This window comes from Python bivittatus, unplaced genomic scaffold (assembly GCF_059951505.1).
Source record: "Python bivittatus isolate LINGU-HERP-01145 unplaced genomic scaffold, Pbiv_v1 ctg000020_np1212, whole genome shotgun sequence".
Lineage (NCBI taxonomy): Eukaryota > Metazoa > Chordata > Lepidosauria > Squamata > Pythonidae > Python > Python bivittatus.
In genome coordinates this window covers 111,929,739-111,943,467 of record NW_028277030.1, presented here as the reverse complement: position 1 = coordinate 111,943,467, position 13,729 = coordinate 111,929,739, and the positions used below count along the sequence as shown (strand labels likewise).

General features: G+C 37.5%; 1 protein-coding gene across 2 annotated transcripts in view; it reads left to right on the top strand.

Moving 5' to 3' along the window:
* KCNK2 (potassium two pore domain channel subfamily K member 2) overlaps nt 1-13,729 on the top strand; it is a 78,816-nt gene that overhangs the window by 33,014 nt on the left and 32,073 nt on the right. The window contains exon 4 of one of the 2 annotated variants that reach the window (XM_088146703.1): nt 11,555-11,715. In XM_088146703.1, the coding sequence (XP_088002829.1) occupies nt 11,555-11,715 (161 nt within the window). Of the gene's footprint in view, nt 1-11,533; nt 11,716-13,729 lie in introns of both variants that reach the window. The other variant, XM_088146702.1, reaches the window with a different exon arrangement.

The following is a 13,729-nucleotide window of genomic DNA, read 5'->3' as shown; positions in this document are numbered from 1 at the left end:
ACTGGATAACATGTCAATTAATTGGATACATGTCTAGCTCAGACAGTGATACCAAGAAGTATTTATCAATGTTTCCTTGTGAGTGAAATTTATTTATAAGTAGTGTTATAATAAGTATAATTAGTATTTATAAGTAATAGTTATAATAAGTAGAATTTATTTATTTATCATCTGTATGGTGTCCCAACCTCTTAGGTAACTCTAAGCAGTATTATGTTAGGATTTAAAAGAAATAACAACAACAGCAACAACAACAACACACCAGACAGTTGAAGAAGAAAAAAGGGCATTGGAAGGATATCTGAAGGACAGTGAAGAAGATGCACTGAAGCTAGTATACCATGAAGGCTTACTGAATACTGAAGAGATTAAACTGGCCTACAAGAAAGACCAAATGAAGAACAGAAAAGAGACATGGCAAGGCAAAGTATTACATGGGCAGTACACACACACACACACACACACACACAAAACTAGCAGGCAAAGCAGATAACAACAGGACCTGGCAGTGGCTAAGAGTAGGAAAGTTGAAAAAAGAGACAGAGGGGCTAATTCTGGCTGCACAAGACCAAGCCTTAAGAACAAATGCATATAAAACCAGAATTGAGAAGACAGCAACAGACAGCTAATGCCGCCTCTGCAAAGAAGCTGAAGAAACAGTGGACCACCTAGACAGCTGCTGCAGCAAGATTGCATAGACTGATTAGAAACAATGGCATGACAAAGTAGCAACAATAGTGCATTGGAATATCTGCAAGAAATACCACTTGCCTGCAAGCAAGAATTGGTGGGACCACAAAACAAAGTAATAGAAAATGAAGAAGCTAAAGTGCTCTGGGACTTTAGAATTCAAACAGACAAGCACCTGCCACACAACATCTCAGACTTAACAACTGTTGATAAGAAACCCAAAAAGGCTAGATAGTAGACATTGCAATACCTGGAGACAGCAGAATAGAAGAGAAAGAACTGGAGAAAATCACAAAATATAAAGACCTGCAAATAGCAGTAGAATGACTATGGCAAAAGAAAGCAAAGATAGTACCAATAGTAATGGCTTCTTAGGTGCAATCCAAAAACATCTGGACCACCACTTGAAGACCATCGGCATTGACAAAACCTCCATCACTCAGTTGCAAAAGGCAGCTTTACTTGGAACAGCTTAGGTCCTGCAATGATACCTTTAACACCATCAAACCATCAAACCACAATATCTGCCTATTCCAGATTCTTGGGAAGGACTCGATAGGTGGATAAAAGTGCCAAATCCAGTTTAAATATCTGGCTGACTGTGCGACCAACCATAATAATAATTTTAAGAAGACCATAATACATGCTATTCGTGTATTGGGGAAGTGGGGAATGACCAATTCAAATGATTATGACAAACAAAATAGACTACCAGGGAACCAATCACTACACCTTACCCCAGGACCTTCTGGAAGATCCAAGTTTTCACAGTTTTATGAAAAATCAACAGGGTCAAAGCCATATGACTTCAGGGGGATGCTGTCCACAGGTCTGTGGCAGCTATGGAGAAGGCATACCGCCTAGGTCTCACAAGATGACAGTGCTTTACAGCTGGGACTTGGAGTGCATCAACTCTTCCAGATCTTATTGGTCAGGCAGAAACAACAAGAGAAGATGTTTCCATAGCTAACCAGGTCCTAAGTCACGTAGAGCTGTATAGGTGACCACCAACACCTTGAATAGCACCTAGAATCCCACTAATAGCCAGTGTAGCTAGAGAAGCAGAAATGTTACATGAACAAAATCAGGAACACCCATAGTTGCTCATGCAGCTGCATTCTGGTCCAGCTGTAATGTCCAAATGGTCTTCAAATGAGCTTGTTGCATTAGTCCATGTAGGGGCTGCTAAGGCTTGAGTGACTATGAGAAGGGCTTCCTGATTCAGGAATGGATGTAATTGGTGCACAAGATGGCTTTGTGCACAGTACCTCCACGCCATGGCTGTCACTTGCTCATTGAGGAAAAGTCAGAAGTCCAGAAGGATCCCCAAATTTCAGTTCTACTTGAGGAATTGTGACCCCACTAAGAACTGAAAATGGTAAATCCCTGTGACCAGAAAGTTTTTGAAACAAAAGCCACTTGGTCTTGTTAGGGTTGAGCCTCAGGCTGTTCCTATCCATCCAGGCACTGGGGCAGGACTTCCACAGGACTGCTTGTCCAGCCAGGGATTGAAATATTAAGCTGGATATCATCTGCAGACTGGTGATTCCTGAACCATTGGTGACAGATAACTTCACCCACTTGCCTCAAGATGCTGAACAGGAGTGGATGTTACAAAATTATGTGGAATGGCTAATACCCTGAAATCTGCAAATCAAATGTTCTTGATATGTTAGATAAATTAGTTGAAAGTAATATAATGAAATGTAACTGATACAAGTATAACGTTTTTTACTTAGGAAACAAAAATTATATGAATAAGTATAGGATGGGAGATACCTGATTTGGTAACGGTACATGTGAAAAAGTTTCTGACTGCAAATTGAATATGAGACAACAATGTGATATGGCTGCAAACAAAGCAAATGCAATTTTACCTTGTATCAGCAGAAGTATAATTTCCCAATCTGGGGAGGTAATCATTCCACTTTATTGTGGTTTAATCAGACCACATCTCAAATGCCACGTCCACTTCTAAGCACTGCACTTTATGAAAGATTCATAGAAAGTGAAATAGATTTAGAGAAAGACAGAATGATCAGGGGACTTGGAATTAAGTTTTATAATGAGAAATTGAAGGAACTGGGGGTGCACAACTTTGAGAAAACATGACTGGCAGGATATAATGGTACTGTTCAAATATCTGAACAGATGTTATGTAGAGGAATGTCAAAACCTGATTTATTTCATTCTAGAGTATAGGACACAGAATGGATTTAAATTACAGAGAGATATGTTCTGGTTGAATATTAAGGGGAAAAAAACTCTAACAATAAGAGAAGTTTGGCAACAGAACCAGTTATCCAGAGAGGTGATGGATTTCCCTTCAGGCTAGACAGTCACCTGTCTGGGGTGCTTTTATCTGAATCATGCACTGAAGAGGAGGTTGGATTCAGTGGCCTAAATGGCCACTTCTAACTCCATGATGTTATAGTTTTATGAGACCATAATGTAAAGAAGTGGATAGTATATTAATAACTGAAAAAGTAATATTTAGGAAGGCTATTATAATGTCACACTTTCACATTAATTGCATGAATAAATAGGATATTCCATAAATAAATAAATAAATAACTTTTAATTCAATTTGTTATTCAGCATCTTTTCTTTTAACATGATTTGTACCCTTTCAGAATAACCTATGTGTCAGCTCACAGGTAACTTTTCTTTTGCATTAGAACATTTCTAGTAAACTTCATTCCTATGCTGCTGGCTTTGGAAGAATACACAGGATCTGTGGAAAATTTTCATTTTCATTATTTCATAGAATTGTCTCTTTTTCAATATGTACATTATTATATAACCTTCCCCAACCTGACTTACTCTGATTTTGAGGGGAGGGGGGCAGAAACTGGTGTCAGCAGCTCATGTAGCAATATAAGTCTTTCCTAGAAATCAGGATTAACGTTATTTCCTAGAATTGCAGCCAGAACTCATGAAGTGGGCAGTGATCCTTAGTCGGTCTATTCAAACAAAGGACTGCTTATTGATTGCACAACAGCTAAAAAGTGCTTAAATGAACAGGAATACAATATAGCCTAGCCTCATAACACAAACTGGAATAAAACATATCCTATTTCTGGCTCACTGTCAAGTTTAAATCTGTTTTATGAATTTCAGAGAATTTTATAGTCTGGTACTTTTTTTATCTTCTAGCTGTGACACTAGAAGAACTCCATGGTGTGATACCGTGTTAGTGTAAGATAGGTATATGTCCTCATATATTTCACACATTTGAGCAAGTGTTGATATGAGACCACTTCAAAAATATATGTATGAAGATGCTTACTTTGATTTATTGACATTACACATTGTCTTACACTGCAGTCCTAAGTATAATACATGGAGGTACCCTTAAATTCAATAAAAGACCTGAGGAATCTTGAACCATGATCCAGAAAACCAGCTATAAGTTCTTTCTGTCACAGTTACTGTTTGCTAGATGAGAAAGCTTGTGATTTATTTGCTGGACACAGTTGCTACCAATGCTGCTAACTAGAAGGAGATCATAACAGAGCTAATCCTTGTTCCAGGCAAGGAGCTGAAGTATGGCCACTTGCTGTTCCAGTTCCTTGACACTCTTTTTCAAGCATTGTACTTCTGAAATATAAGGCATTTTTAGGGAGGAACACAAAATGCCAAAAGCATTGCCAGTCAGGACTGCAGAGTTCTACCTGTTTAATTTCTTTTTGTATGGTGCATACTCTTTGGAACACCATTCCACCTGAGATCAGTATGACCCCCACGCTGGCCCTGTTTAAATGAATCCTTAAAACCCTGCTCTATCCCTAGGCCCTGGTCAGAATGCATGATAGACCTCTTGTGGGTTGCTTTGGTGGATTAATTGATTGTTGATTTTCTCCAGACTCTCTTTTAGATGATATTTTATTGTATTTTATTGTAGAATTTTGTAAGCCATCCACAGTCATAACAGATTGGGGTGGCCTATAAACCTAATAAATGAATGAACAAATAAATAATGTTTTGTTTGTTAATGTATCACCAGTAGAACGGTTTGATTTCTCTTCATTCCATTGTCAGGCTCCCGGCCTAGGCAAATACACACTGCTGACTTAGAAAATTTATTGGAAACTTTTCCAAATTCCTATTTGTTCTTTTGTTCACTTATGTGGTGAACACATTACTAGAAACTATTTGCCTTATGTTCCTCCTATGGTCTTTTTAAGCAAGAAGTGGTTATTCCATCACTTGCTATGGGCAGTCAATCGTTCTGAGGACATAGAAATCTGCAAATTTTCACCCTTCATAGTTTAATATTCAGTTTTTAGTTTATTTTTATGTATCATATTGTTATTCTAACATTCTCCCTACTGCTGTTTTTAGCTTGCTTATTATACTGTCTTCAGTGAGCTGTCTTAAGATTGTTTTTGTTGCAGGATGGTGTAAAGTATCAATAGCAAACAAATAGTGAAACCAGAGAGCAATGATCCCAATATCCCATTTAAAGCTATGTATTGTAGGGAGGCATTGGCTATACGCAGATACAAATTGGCACTCCTTCATAGACTGTTACTTTGTGGTAGTCAGGGGGCTTGTGCATCCCAGTGATGCTATGAGCTATTATGTTAGGAATGTACATTCCCAGCAGGGCCACCCATGACAGCAGATCATAGAAAAGGGGCCAGAGTAAATAGGATCCCCTATGTAAAGAAATGAAAACCCACTTCAGCATTCTGCCAAGAAAACCAAATGTATATTCAGAACCAGGACAATGTCAACATGATACTAGAAGATATGCTCCCAAGGTCAGAAGCTGTTTAGTGTACTACTGTGGCCAAGGCAAAAGGATGGTTCAGTGTTCCCAAAATATGTATACTATTGGTACAAGGAATGTCAAAACCATGAACCAAGACAAACCTGATGTTGTCAGAACAGAAGTAGTGAATTGAAATGAAGTGGAGTGGGTCACTTCACATCAGAGAAGCATCAGATCTACTGTGGAAAAGAAAATTATAGAAGAAACAGAATAGCCATCATTGTTAATAAAAAGATAACAAAATCAGTGCTTGAATACAACTCAAAAATGATAGAACAATTCAAGCTCAAGGCAAACCAGTCTACAATGATCCAAGTCTATGCTCCAATCTCAAATGCAGGGGAAGTGGAAGTTGAACAGTTCCGTGGAGAGTTGCAGCACCTTGTCAACACAACAAAAAAGAAAGGCATCATATTAATTATAGGAGACTGGAATGCCAAGGATGGAAGTAAAATAGCATCTAGAATAATAGGAAAATTTGGACATGGTGTATGAACTGAACCAGGAAACAAACTAATAGAGTTCTGCCAAGAAAATCCGACTTTTATATAAATACTATTTTCTAACCTAAAAGACTTGATAGATGAACATCATGAGACAGACAACACCAAAATCAAATGGACTATATACTTTGTAGCAAAAATGGAAAAGCTCTAATCAGTCAGCAGATCCTGGATTGGTGCTAACTGAGGTTCAAATCACAACCCCCTGTTTGCAAATTAACTAAAGAAAACTAAATAGTTTACAAAACTTAAATTAAAGAAAGCAAAATAACCAGATAACCAGATAACAACCTCAGCATCATTCCATATGATTACATAGTGAAGGTGAAATACCAATTTAATCGATTTGATAAATATAGAAGCTGAAGATCTCAGGACTGAAATTTGTGAGATCGTTAAAGATGAAGCAAATACAAATATCCAGAAATGCAGAAAACAAAAGAAGGCAAAATGGCTGTCTCTTGATACTTTGAAAATAGCTGAAGAAAGGCAGAGGAAAATCTGCCCAACTAAACACTGAGTTCTAGAAAACAGCAAGAAGAGCTAGTTCTAAATAAATAATCCAGTGAAACTGAGGATAATGATCAAATGGGGAAGACAAGAAATAAGTTTAAGAAAATTGGCAAAATTGATGGAAATCGTAGCAGTGGTGAAGGGAACAAAAAAGATCAATTCACATTCTCGTACCAAAAAAGCCTAGAGCTAAAAAATGCTCAAACTACTGAATTGCCCTATCCCACATACTAAAGATAATGCTTTAAATTTTGTAATCCAGACTTCAATAATGCATGGAATGAGAACTGCCAATTTGTCAGCCCTTGAGGCAGGCCATGTCAGGAAATAGATGGAGCATGGATTTCAGAAACATTACCTTACTGTTGTAGGATATAGTAAAATCTTGAAAGTCTGCCAGAATATCCCTCTGCCCCTTATATTCCAAAGACCATCAAGGTGGGGTTATTTTGAGTTTCTTTCTCAAATCATCTTCTTCCCCAGGATTGAATTTTAATTTACTTAATGGTTCTTGCATTCCTTCTTCAATCTCTCTATTCCTCTACACAAACATACAAGTTGGATTCAGAAGATGGAGTAGCACCCAGGATCACATTGCTAACATTCAATGGATATTTTTGCTTTATTGATTAAATTATTTTTGACTGTAGAAAGCCTTAAACAGATGGCTGCAGTGGGCTACCTCATCTGCCCATTGAGGAATCTGTATGTTGGTCTGGAAGCAACAGTTAGAATGGAATATGGAGCAACTGAATAGTTCAAAAGTGGGAAAAGAGTGTGCCAAAGTTGAATACTGTCCCCTTATTTATTTAATCTATGCACAGAATGTATCATGAGAAATACTAGACTAGAAAACTAGAACACTTTTTTTGGAGGGGGTATGTCTTTGAGTCAGTCTTGACTCCTGGTGATTGTCTGGACAAGTCCCTGCAATTTTCTTGACCAGATTTCGGAAGTGGTTTGCCATTGCCTGCTTCCTAAGGCTGAGAGAGACTGGCCCAAGGTCACCCAGCTGGCTTTCATGGCGCGACTAGAACTCACGGTCTCCTAGTTTCTAGCCTGGTGCCTTAACCCCTACACCAAACTGGCTCTCATATATCATAGACCAACTCATACATCATTAAAATGGCTGGATGAAACATTAACAAAATATGCTGATGATAGGTTGATTATATGACTTTTAATGTCTGGAAGAAAGGAAGACTTAAGAAATGCCTTGTTAAAGGCAAAAGGAGGTAGTGCAAACTTGGTCTTCTGCTCAGTATGTGTATTAAGAAACTTAGATTATGTCAACAGGCAATTCAAACAGGAGAGAAGTTGAAGTAGAGTCAGATTTTCTCTTCCTAAGTTCAAACATTCAGGGACAGTGACTGCAGTCATGAAATGAAGAGACATTTTTTTTTTTTTACTTGGGAGAAAGACTATGACAAAGTATTAAAGGCATCACTGAGAGCAAAGTTATGCATTGATCAGCCATGGTTTTCACAGTTATAAAAAATGGCTGTGAAAGCTGGACTGTCAGGAAGGCTAAATAGGGAAAAATTGAAGTCTTTGAATTATGGTGTTGGAAAAAATAGTTGAGAACCCCTTGGACTACCATAGGAATATGTTATTCCATGCTAGATGAAGTAAACTCAGACTGCTTACTAGAAGCACAGGAAATGAAGGTTAAGCTCAAATATTTTGGACACATAAAAAGCCAGAGTCACTAGAGAAGACCCTTATGCTTGGAAAAATTGAAAGGAATTAAAAAAGGTAGTTAGATACTGTTGCTGAAGACACAAACAAGGACTCAGAGAAACAATTATTGACAAACAAGCCTGATGAAATGCTGTCCATCAGGACATGAAGGGTCAGAAGTGACTAAATGATTGAAAAACAACGATAGATAAGGATCTGATTCCTGTCTCAGCATGTGATATTCATATAGAACCTTTCTGGTAGTACTGCTTGCTCAGACAGCACTAATCAGCTACCAATACTTATAATCAACTTGCAGCTTTATCTTTTCTGAGGTTTGGCATTAAAAAAAAAACAACCCAAAGAATTTCTCTTTCTTTCAGGAATGCCTATGGAGTTTATGTGGGGCTCAGGGATCTTCTTGTAGATAAATCTGATTCTAGAGATTAGAAGTTTGCTTTGTTTGTTTGTTCTTAATTTAAACAGTCTGTCAGAAATAATAAAATCTGGTGGGCAGAGAGACTGATAAGAGGCCAAAGAAATTATTGTTAGTGCCAAAAAACATTATAGTTCCTTCTCTCAGGTATATATCCTCATGGTTTAAAGACAGTGTCTTAAGGAGCTTCAGAAGCATCAGAGGGAACTTCCTATCATTTTTCATTCTTCTGGTATAATATTTGATCCAACAACTTATGGTATACATAGGAAGGAATACATAGGATACTGCTTTCATTGTTACACCAAAAACCATGTAAAATCATTGATATATCCTCTTTTAAGCATTTCTGTAACTTGTGAACCATTTTTTTTCCATTCTCAGATGCATCCTGTACTATTTTCTGATTAACAGAACATTGGACTAGGCAGCTCAGGGATCAGTTTAGTCTACTAAGATTATTGTGATGGCCTCATGTTGTATGATTTGCTATGAATTTATGTTGCATATGATCAAGCACCTGGAATGCATGAGCATGTACACCCACAACACACACACAAAGTAAGCTTTATGCTATAATGGAAAGATGAAGCAGTTGTGTTAGAGGAAAATTTACATGGATTATATACATCTATAAACAAACTAATAATATTTTAGAAATATATAATCTATTAGAAACAAGTTATATAATCTTAACTGAAAGTATAGCAAGTGTATTTTCCTTTCAATGTTTCAAGTGGAAGAATGATTTGCAAAGTATGTATTCATGAGGAAAAGAGATTTGCACAATTTATTGTTACAGGCAGTTCTGGAATATTTGATGAAGAATATTTGAACAGATTGTTACTCCATAGCATATGTGAAGTTGCTGAATCTATAAATATTACTGAATATAGAATAATTAAGAATATAGGTGGCTGAAAATCAATAATCCCCAATTAGATATCGTTACAGATAGTATCTAATGAGCCATATGATAGCTAGGACAGCACCACTATTCTATTATTTCTATGCTATAACTTTTCATTGGAAAGCCTAGGAAAGACATCCCATAGTACATAGCTGATATCTAGTATAAGATATATGAAGCCAGGCAACTGATTATGAACCAATTCTAGAAGCAGTTAACACCAGATGACTAGCAAAGCCTTTCAGTTTCATGGAATAAAGAAAAAACAAAGTTAGGCATTTTAATATTGATTCTCAAAAGCAAAAGTTGCTTTTGGTGTTAGATTAATTTACAACAACAGCAGCAACAACAACAACAATTTTTAGGAATTTTTTTTTCTAGAAATAAAGAGAAATAGCAGCAATGAGTCTGTTGTAGAATGAGGAATACAAATATTGTAAGCAAAAAACAGTTGGCTATCAATAGAAAAATGCTGCATAAACCAATATGAAGTTGACACAAATGGTGTCAAAAATTGGTTAATCCTTTGAGGGATAAACTAAAAGAAATTGAATATATAGGTAGTCCTCACTTAATGACCATAATAGGGACTGGAAAATTCATTGTTAAGTGGGGTGGTTGTTAAGTGAGTTGTGCTTGATTTTACAACCTTTTTGCGGTCATTAAGCAAATCACTGGAGCTGTTAAGCGAATCACACAGTTGTTAAGCGAATCATGCAGTTCCCCATTGATTTTGCTTGCTGGAAGCTGGCTGGGAAGGTTGCAAATGGCGATCACATGACCCTGGGATGCTGCAACTGTTGTAAGTGCAAGCTGATTGCCAAGTGCCCGGATTATGATCATGTGACTGTGTGGGTGCTGTGACAGTTGTAAGTGCAAGGACCAGTTGTAAGTTCCTTTGTTCAGCACCGTTGTAACTTTGAACGGTTGCTAAATGAATGGTCATTAAGTGAGGACTACCTGTAGATTATTGCCATTGCTGATTTGAAAAGATATAGTGAAGATGGATAAGTAAGCATGATACTAAGATCATATATGGTAGTTTTGACTCCAGGAGCTCTGTGATTCCCTAACCTTTTTGGGCCAAGGGGCATATTTGGAGTTTGGGGACATATTGTGAGCATTCTCACAAAATAGTTGCTATAGTGGATGTGGCCAGACAAAGCATCTGGATACCAAAAGGCATACAAACCATTGGGCTGGAAGCATCCAACACTTTATTTTCTAAGTATGCCTCTGGAATCTCTCTGGAGGCCAGAGGTATTGTTGGAAATTCAGGGAGACTGGCCTTTGCCACATGCTAGTTGTCCATTCTTTTTAAAATTAAAATGCTTTAAGAGTTCAGTAGAGTAGGCAGCTTGGAGGGTGCCAAGGAATATATGAAAAGTCACATTATTGTCCTCAATATCTTTCTTGACACTTAAGCCATATCCTTTACAGAAAAGAGATATGCAGTCATTTGTACAACAATTTTTTGGGAGGAAAATAGAATATGAGGTTGGAAGGAGATCTTCCAGTCTACAGTAAATGCAGTTAAAGCTGTAAATCTTATAGATGGATCCAGGCTTCCACTCAGCAGCCTGAAAACAGAGGGTTTGAAAGACCCTTGAAACAGTGTGGCAGATGGTACTGGAGACTTAATTTATACAGTAGCTAACAATCTACATATTATTTAGCAACTCTTTCTGAGAACCCAGTACAACGCTGAACATTGCTTATAACAAAACTCTCTCTTTGAAATGAATTGAATATCTTCCTGAATAAATCTCTATAGTGATTGCAATTTGAAGAGAGTAATGGGGCCTTTCCACTATTTGTTCCAGCTGTATTAGAGAGATTGATTCTTTGAAGAACCTCCAGTACAGTTCAATTTGAGATGAATTTAGCAATCCAATTAGTATAGAATCTCTGTATTAATCTTTTAATTAATGGGATTTATATTCCTATGGAACATTTTAAAAGTGTCCTTATCTGCAGTGCTAATTAGATGTGTAATTTAATGCCTTTAACTGATTTATCAACAGCTCAAGTTGTTTGTAATTTAGGATTTGGGAACATCTCACCACGTACAGAAGGTGGAAAAATATTCTGTATCATCTATGCCTTACTGGGAATCCCTCTCTTTGGTTTTCTGTTGGCTGGCGTTGGAGATCAACTAGGGACCATATTTGGGAAAGGGATCGCCAAAGTAGAAGACACATTTGTTGTGAGTATACTAAATACATTATGCTGAAATGTGATTAAGTTCTGTAACTTTGAAAATATTTTACAACAGAAATTTGATTTTGATAGTGTATTTGTGGTGAAAAGGCTGGCATAAAGTAAACTGCATAACAATGTATTATTAAAATATTATTTCTTTCTATAAATAAGCCATAGAAGTTTGTATTATCTTTAATTTTAAAATAAATTTGGTGTTGCATGCAAACACAGGCACTCTTTCCTGTTCATCTTTGTTCTTCTCCACTTTAATATTAAAATATTGATGGAAAAAGAAAAGAAGCTTTTAAATGTTCGCTTTGTCTGCTATTGCTTTTCATCTCTAAATACCCACTCGTTAGCATCAGGAGTTGTATGTCCATGTTTGCAACAAACACATATTTAAGTCAACATGGCCAACTGTGTGTGTGTATGTGTGTACCCATGATGGTAGTAGGGGAAGAATGACATGATTTAGAGCAAAAGAAAAAACAAAGGATTAGTATTCTCACCAGGCTTCTACTTAACAATTTTCCAACTATTTTTTTCAAACCAAGCAAATAAATGGCCATATATTGTGTTCATTTCTCTAAACGTCTAGTTTGACCTAAGACATCCAGGTTTGGAAGCTAAGCAGGGCTGAAGCTGGTTAGTTCTTTTATGGGAGACCTTCAGGGAATACCAGGGCTGTAGGCTAAATGCAAAAATCTGAAAATATCTTGAAAAAGCAATGGGAAAACACTTCTATACTGTTGCCAAGAATAAATATATGGCTGAAGTCCAGGAGCCCTATATTCCTAGAAGTCAAGCCAGATTTGAAAGAGACTTTACTTTTGTTTGTTTGTTTGTTTGTTTTATTTATTTATGTATTTATGCATGCACGCATGCATGCACACATGCCAGAAGCCTTTTATTTTGAAAGTTATAATAATGTATTAACAGTAAAATAAAAGAAAAAGGCAGTTGAGTGAGAAGACAAACTTGGAAATATAGCATAGAAAAAGCAGGAGCTGCAGCAGGAAACACCAGGGAAGTAGCTGAGATTTTTTTATTGAACTTTAGATACATTCCTTGCTCCTCCATCATCTGGACTGCAGCTTGCTTGGCTTCATTGCTCACCAGTTCAAAACCATCTAAAGACCTTTCCCTGTTAGTGTTTGGATACATTTAAGGCCAGCTGGCTTAGGTAAAAGTGCTTCCAGTGTCATATCCCTTAGTTTGTGTAGTGATCGGGGCTGCTCTGGCTGCTAACTAGGAGGAGCTGGCTTCCTGTGAGAGGTAGAGGGATGGGAACTGGCAGCCAAAGTGACAACTTCATGGCCCCTTCAGGGGGTTATATCCAGTTTGCCTGATAGATGGTAAAATAAGTAGAGCAGGGCAGAGGAAATGGATGGGAAGCTGGTATGTTTGGGATACATAAGACCAATGCATGCTTACTAGGACACCAATGAGAAAATCTGATACCAGTGATCAGGACCTCCTCCTCGAGCAGGAGTCGCGAGCCCAGGAGGACCTCCACATTATGCACCAGGTCTGTTTGGGGCAATGCAACCCCATCCCAAACCAAAGATGGTAAATTCTCAGATACAAAGGGGCCTCCAATCCACAGCAGCTCCGTCTTACCAGGGTTCAGCTGAAGCCTGTTGTTCCTCATCCAGACCTCCACAGCCTCCAGGCACTACAACAGTGTGGTTAGGGCATCCCTTAATTTAATAATATTAAAGATATCGTCTCAGGATGTAAGGTGTTTCAAGTAAAGCTGCATTTTGCAACTGAATGATGGTGATTTTGTCAATGCCAATGGTGTTCAAGTGTGCTCCAGATGTTTTGGAATTGCACCCAAGGTGCCTATTACTGTTGGTACTATCTTTGCTTTCTTTTGCCATAATTGTTCCACTGCTATTTGCAGGTCTTTATATTTTGTGATTTTCTCCAGTTCTTTCTCTTCTTTTCTGCTGTCTCCAAGTATTGCAATGTCCACTCTCCAGACCTTTTTGGGTTTCTTATCAACAGTTGATCAG